Source organism: Papaver somniferum, chromosome 9, assembly GCF_003573695.1.
Source record: "Papaver somniferum cultivar HN1 chromosome 9, ASM357369v1, whole genome shotgun sequence".
Taxonomy (NCBI): domain Eukaryota; kingdom Viridiplantae; phylum Streptophyta; class Magnoliopsida; order Ranunculales; family Papaveraceae; genus Papaver; species Papaver somniferum.
Genome location: NC_039366.1, coordinates 78,874,500 through 78,881,868, shown reverse-complemented (window position 1 = coordinate 78,881,868; position 7,369 = coordinate 78,874,500). Strand labels below are relative to the sequence as shown.

General features: G+C 37.9%; 1 protein-coding gene across 1 annotated transcript; it reads right to left on the bottom strand.

Annotated features, from left to right (window-relative positions):
• Positions 1-1,891: 1,891 nt before the first annotated feature.
• On the bottom strand, positions 1,892-5,259 carry LOC113309134. The gene is made up of 6 exons (XM_026557550.1): positions 4,927-5,259; positions 4,532-4,627; positions 4,340-4,441; positions 3,631-3,747; positions 3,309-3,455; positions 1,892-2,756 (listed from the first exon to the last, which is right to left on the bottom strand). Exons 5-6 carry the CDS (start codon positions 3,336-3,338, stop codon positions 2,292-2,294), a joined length of 495 nt encoding a protein of 164 aa, XP_026413335.1. The 5' UTR covers positions 3,339-3,455; positions 3,631-3,747; positions 4,340-4,441; positions 4,532-4,627; positions 4,927-5,259; the 3' UTR covers positions 1,892-2,291.
• Positions 5,260-7,369: the final 2,110 nt, after the last annotated feature.

The following is a 7,369-nucleotide window of genomic DNA, read 5'->3' as shown; positions in this document are numbered from 1 at the left end:
TCGCCTGTACCTTCTCCGGATCAACTTGTATTCCCTCCTTGGATATAATATAACCTAAGAATTTTCCTGATGATGCACCAATTATACATTTTTCTGGGTTTACTTTAATATTGAATGTTCGCATTTGTTCAAATATTGCTCGCAAATCATCAACGTGATCTTTCGCCTCTTTGCTTTTAATTAGCATATCATCTACATAGACCTCCAATGTTTTATGTATCCATTTTTCGAACACTTTCTGCACCATTCTTTGATAAGTCGCACCGGCATTCTTTAATCCAAACGGCATTTTCGTGTAACAATATAAACCTCCTAGTGTGAAGAAAGCGGTGTGTTCTTGATCTTCTTCTGCTAAAGGAATTTGATTACAACCTTTATACGCATCTAACATTGTGACTCTATCATTCCCTGATGCTGATTCCACCATTTGAGGTATATCGGGTAAAGGGAAGCTGTCTTTAGGGCACGCTTTGTTTAGATCTGTAAAATCTATGCAAATCCTAATTCCTTTGTTCGTTTTAGGTACCACTACCATATTTGCTATCCATTCTGGATATTTAGCCTCCCTTATAATTCCTGCATCTAACATCTTTTGTAGTTTTGTTTCTATTTTAGGATGATAATCAGTTGCAATTTTCCTTATCCTTTGCTTAAACGGCTTTACTTTCTTCTTAATGTCTAATTTATGACATGCGACAGACGGATCTATTCCAGGCATTTCTTCCTTACTCCATGCGAAAATATCAATATATTCTCGCAGAATGCTTATTGTTTTTTCCTCTTCTTCGTTATCCATTTTAGTTCCAATTCTTAATATTTTCGGTTCTTCTTCAGTTCCTATATTTATCTCTTTTGTTGGTTCTGCTGCGGTAAAATTCGCTTTTGGTTCTCCCATAGGTGTTGGTTCCTTAATTTCTTTACTTCGTCCACCTTCCTCCGCTGGTTCTTCGCCTGGTATTCCTTTTCCTTCTTTCGCTCTTATCATGTATATTCGAAATTCCCTCTCTTTCCTTTGTTCTTTGGCTTTTCTCCATCGATCCTTTCGTTTTTTGGCTCGTCCTTCATAATTTCGCACATCTATTTGATTACAAGTATTCGCAGCCTTAATGTCTCCTCTGATTTCACCTATACCGTTTGGAATTGGAAACCTGATGCATTGATGTAACGTTGATGCTACCGCCTTTAATCCATGTACCCATAGTCTTCCCAACAGCATGTTGTATGGTGACTCAATGCAATCACACATAGTGTTATCTTTGTTTCAAACTCTCCCAGTAATATTCGCGTCACGATTTCTCCCTTTGGCTTTGTAACTGCTCTATTGAATCCATGAACATTATAGGTTGTAGGTGTCATTTCTGCATCTTTATATCCCATTGCTTTGAATGTGCGATAAAATAATATATCAACTGCACTTCCTGTATCTATCAATGTCTTATCAATCGCCCATCCTTCAAATGTCCTCTGGTTTGCAATAATCTTTTCTCGCTCGACTATGATTGTAATTACCAATGGATCTGCTCGCTGTAAGTTTTCCTCTGGAATTTCATCTGCCGCAAAGGAAATCTTCACCTTTTCCCAATTTTGTAATGGTAATTCTTTCTCTACCGTTTCCACCTTCTTGCCTTCGTAATTTCTTTTATGAATTCTCCCGGTTATCGTCGCTTGAAAATCTGCCTCAGAAATTGATACTTTAGTTATGCTATTACACAGTATATCTCTGCCTCTTTCTTGAATTAATTCGACTCTTGTTGTCTTCATGGATCCCTTATGAATTTCAGATCTATTAACAAGAATTAACATCCAGAGCAGATTTCTAGCGCCAAAAATGTAGTTGTAAGAAATCTTACAACTACATTCCACAATTACTAATTCAATCTCTAGGTGATCATTATGAACTCTTGTCTTATTAATTGAAGGTTGGGAATGTTTACAAAATAGATTCAAGTATTACAACAATTCTACTTGAAACCTAGATTTACTTTCTCTCTCCCCCATTTCTTGATCAAGACTTGTCCTAGAATCCTCCCAGAAACAATGACTCTCTCCTTTATATAGGATTTTACATAGTGGATGACAGCTAAGAATTCCATTATTTTCGGGATCTCTATGCGACATATTCGCTCATATACAATCGCTCATCTTCGCATAGTATACTTCTTCCCATAATTCTTCACACTTTACTCGTGACTTTACTGAATCATCTGATGCTTCATCTCAACTTTGCTATGTGCGATGCTCTTCGCTCAGGTTTACTTCGTGTAGTTATTAACGTGTGCGATGTTTAACTCCTACAATGGATAAGCTACTATGCTGGGCCTTTGAGCAATTGATTGCTTGAGTGCAACCACCTCGGTGTTTAACTTCGTGTTATCAGCTGCTAACGCATCAAACTTCTGGGCCAACACCTTTACTTCTGCAAGACCATTCTTTGTACTGCTGTTTGACGCAACCAAGTCAGCTGCTACCGCATCTACCTTCTGGGCTAACTCATCAACGCCTTTGGTACTACTGCCTGAGGCCATGTCACCCAGTATCCTAGTTACTTCCCGGACTTCCTTCAGAATCATGTCATTGGTGGCTTCCCCACCAGAGAAATAGTCACTGCCACATTTTAGGGCGTTGTATGTTAGTGACCTAAGTCCAGCTACCATAGCAACCTTTTTAACCAACTTCCAGAATTCCGACTCCATTGGGGTTGCATCATTGACCCGTTTGAAAAGCTGATCCAATGCAGAAGACTTCTGGTTCTTTGCCTGCACATTAATATATAATCCAGTGCATTAATTAGTTAAAACAATAAACCATCCCCTCAACAAGAGACTAATTGGAACTCTATCAATTCAACATGTCTATGTCTCTTCTAGAGTCTACTGTAGGAGAAACATGTGCCTTTGCATATGAACTACACTATGTGACAACTACAACCAACTGAGATGTACACTTAAGTTGCTTATACATTAAGCTTAGGTAACACATTTGAGAGGAAAAGAGAAGCTCTCTTTCTTGTGTGAAACAATGTACTTGGGAATTGAAAGAAACCGCTGTTCAGAAACTTGATCCTAGCTTCTGAAATAAGCAGGTAAGGAACAGCATAAATATGAATTAAAAAAAAACCTGAAGGCTTATACCGTATCTCGCTTAAGTTTTTAAAGCTTATAATTGGAGAAAAAATACCTCTAGTACCATTTACTGCCAGCTAGCTAGTTGAAAAGATATCTATATATCTATATCTCTCTCTCTCTCTCTCTCTATATATATATATATATATATGCATATGCATATAAATATGTATAATGTATATTTACCTTATCATCATTATAGAAATTTTGCTTCATTATTCCATCAATGCTCCAATCAACATATGATGGAATTTGATTAGTCTAGGGGAAAAGAATCTCAACACCTCGACGATTACCATTAGCAGCAGCCACTTCAATTGGCTTTTGCCCATGCTGTGACAAGAAAAGGTTGACTTTCATAAGATAGATGACCATAAGTGACATCAATTTATATTCATAATGGAACACGCGCTTCTATACATATCAAGAAAATGCAATAAGAAACAGAAGATCAGGAAATCTGTGATGTCCACTAAATGAACAGAGTCCAAAAGTATATTTAGCTTACTAGATTTACAGCATTTAAATCTAGACCAGCTTCATTCAGTAGCCTTTTGATTGCCTCATCCGCTGCAACTAGTAGACCTGCCAATCTATCTGCTCCAGAAGGTGGGGCAGGACCTGTCTATAAACATGGGAAAAGATTTGAAATTAGGCACACCAAACAGTCCTTCGATAAGCATGCCATCACCTCTTGAGCACACATCCTAATACCCACTCAAAAGAAATGGAACCAAGTAAAACATGGAAAATAGCCTAATCTACATCAGATAAAAGTGGAGAAAGGTTACACAAAGTGTACAAAATTCAAAAATTAACAGTTCGAAATCGTACAAGCATGTTAAGTAATTCCAAAGCGAATGCAGAAAAATATTTCTCAACTAACATGCGTATTCCTTGGCGCATAACCGTAAGTCATTTGGACAGGTGATCCTAACAGTTCATTGACCAATTAGAAGTTAAAACAAATAACATCGAAAAGGAACTAAGGTATAAAACTAAATGGGAGCAATAAAGGTAAACAAGGCAACTTGACTTATTTGAACGAAATTTACAGATTGGAACAACATCATTTTGGTATAAATAAACTAAACCTTTTGTATTTGTACACAAATTTAAGCTTCTTTGAAAGATGGTTGATTTGAAATAAGAAAGACAATCTAACGTATCTTGAGATAAGAACATTGAAATTGGAACTACTGAAAAAGCATAACTACCTCACAATCTCTGGCACCTTTCTTCTTGTTATCACCATCGTTAGGCAGATTAACATTATCATCATCATCATTTGCTTGAACTGGTGGAACAACTGGACCATCCTGTCAATAATATGAGTATGAGTATTCAAACCTAGGTCATACGCCATAGCTATAACATTGAAATTGGAAGTTCAGAAAAAGCATAACTACCTCAGAATCTCCAGCAATGTTGCTGTTTTCATCACCATCCCCATGCAGATTATCATTATCACCATTTTCTTTAACTGACGGAGGTACTGGACCACCCTGCTACATGTCAATAATATGAGTAGAGTACTCAAACATAGGTCATAAGTCATATCAATAACTTGCTGGGGGGAAAAAGAGCTATAAATGCAGTATGAGCACATCATAATCCATTCAGGATGTCAATCAGTGACAAGTGTAGACACCTAATAACGAGAACTGAAAGGGATACAAGCACACAGAGCATATGAATAATTGAAAGAAAAACTAATAACCAGAAGTCAAAGGGATACAAATACACAAAGCATATGAGTAATTGCAAAAAAGAAAGAAAGAAAGCCTTCCATGAATTACTTTACCTGCTGTTGGTCAGAATTCAGTGCATTGGGCTCTCTTTTATCATTCACACTTGCACTTGTTGTTTGGGTAACTTTTTTGACATGAGAATTACTGCTGGTAGAGAAGAGTTTCGCAGTAGGGCTTTCTAGAAAGACACCATGAAGAAAACTAGCAGAAGAGGGTTTAGGAACCCTAGAAATCTGGGTAATGGAGATAACAGATCTCCACTGAATTCTTTAAAAGAGAACTGATGTAATCATTGGAAAGATTTTGAAGATTTCTTATGTTTAATCTTCAAAAGAAATTAGTGGATAAGTAGAAGAGGAAACCAAAAGAAATGAGATCGAGTGGAAATTTTCAAGCACCATACTGATTTTCAGGGAATTATGTTGGCCGCACAATAGATTTTGGTACTGCAACATTGATAATAGGAGAACTGATTTAATTAGGGGGTATACCATATCCTATATTCATTTAAAATTAAAACGGACGCCCCCAAGCAAAATACTATCCCCATTAGCAGTCGGTGTAATTGGTGAATGTTCGGGCCAAAAGTAAGACTTAGGCCGGTTCCTATGTGGGGTGGCTAACCCATCCATTTGTCATGCCAGCTGGCCTGGCAAACTGGCCGGGTCACTATGGGAAAAAAGATAAGCGATCGAGTCTCCACCTAGCGGTCGAAACTACACCGCTAGCGGTCTCATTTTGATCGCCCGGTCTAGTTTACACCGTTAGCGATTTAAACTCGACCGTCTTCGGTCGGTGCTCTACCGCCTATAAATACCACCATTCCCTTCAATTTTCATTCACAAAAAAAGCTTCTTCCCTTCTCTAGAGAGCAGACCAGCGCGATTTTTTACTTAAAAATGAGTAGTTCCAAAACAAATAAACAAAGAAAAAGAAATAGGAAAGAAAAAGGAAAATCTGTTGCAGGTAGTGATATCGTCAGGATAAACAACAAGAGTTCGCTAATGTTAGGAAACTAGCTGGACCTGGTGTATTATCCACGCATTTATGTAACCATCCCGAGCGAGTTTTGTTACCTAAAGTAAGAGGTGGGTGGTCTGAGCTAACCGAAGTGTTTGGGTTACTCCCTGAAGCTGTTCAAGAATCTTTGAGAAGATATCCTTCGCAGCGTTCATATTTCATGAAAGGCAAAAACCACAGGACTCAAGTTGTGCGAGTTATTTGTGAACGTTGGTGGAAAACTGCAAATACGTTCTTTTTCAAGGATTTCGAGTGTGGTAAGTTCTATTTTTCCATTCAATAGTTTAATTTTTAGTTCAGAAACAAATTTTAATTCTTAGAGATTCAATGGGTTCGTCAAATATGCCTCAAATATCTTGGGAAGTCCAGACTTTATCACCAAGTGGAGATATTGTTACAGTTCCACTTACTAGTGAAGGTCTGCAACAGAGCTATCCATACTATGGTGTGGTGGCATCACAAGAAGAGTATTAGGACCAGTTGAACAATTTTTCGCTTTTTATCAATCAATTACAGAATTTTCACTTGAGACAAATGCAGCTTCAGAGAGAGAATATAAGTTATGAATTATCTGAGACTCCATTAAGGTTAAGTTCTCAAATGCCAGCAGGGTTTCACCACTTCTCATGTTATGAGTTATGAATTGCCACTTTGCACGATATCTTTGATCAATCTCCAACAGGGTTTCACCACTTCTCATGTTTCGAGTCTCTTCCCTTATCATACCAATATACTTGTAACATTCTTAGAAATTATGGACAACCGAGCACTCAACACCATCGAATCACGATTGTTGAGGTTCATTGTTTCTTCTCCAAATTTCAGTAAAACGCGTCCCCAAAATGGAATAAGCCGTAATGCGCCATCAACGATTGGATGATTAGTGAAGAGAACATAATTCCTGCAGATACATTCATCTTCTAAGTGCTAAATTTGCACTGCTGTGCAACTCTCCAACTATTTGCTCTTCTTATTTAAACATTTTACACACTAGCTCGAAGTTCAACTCTTTGATTTTCGGCCGCATGTTGCTCTTCTGTGAATCGAGCCATAGACATGTTTTGAGCCATTGAAAAATCTAAGAAAAGAGGATGAAGGTGTGAGTTAAAGTGGAAGAGGAATTTGGTGTTTATAGGGGGAGATTTATGGTTGTAGGATCAGATTCTACATAGCGGTGTAGACTAGACCGGTCGGTCCTATAAAAGCCGCTGACGGTGTACAAAACACCGAACAGTGTAGTCTTGACCGAGCGGTCGAGACTCGATCGCTCAGTAGAAACTTGGCCTGGCTAAGTGGCAAATTTTCCAGCTCCATAATGGGTGCAAAAATGTCAAACTTGATAGGAACCATCTTTAGGTCACCAAAAGTACAATCTTTTGGTTTTATTTTGAGACACAGGATAAGTTGTCATATTATTTTGGGGGTGTTGTTCAGAATGGTCACTGTCCTCTAATTGGTTTCACAAAATCATCGCAT

Bases quoted from the DNA above. Each gene is read 5' to 3' on its own strand.
- LOC113309134 (XM_026557550.1), bottom strand. From the start codon at position 3,338: ATGAAGCAAAATTTCTATAATGATGATAAG. The intron at 2,757-3,308 runs GTAAATATACAT...ATTAATGTGCAG, and splicing joins ATTTCTATAATGATGATAAG to GCAAAGAACCAGAAGTCTTC.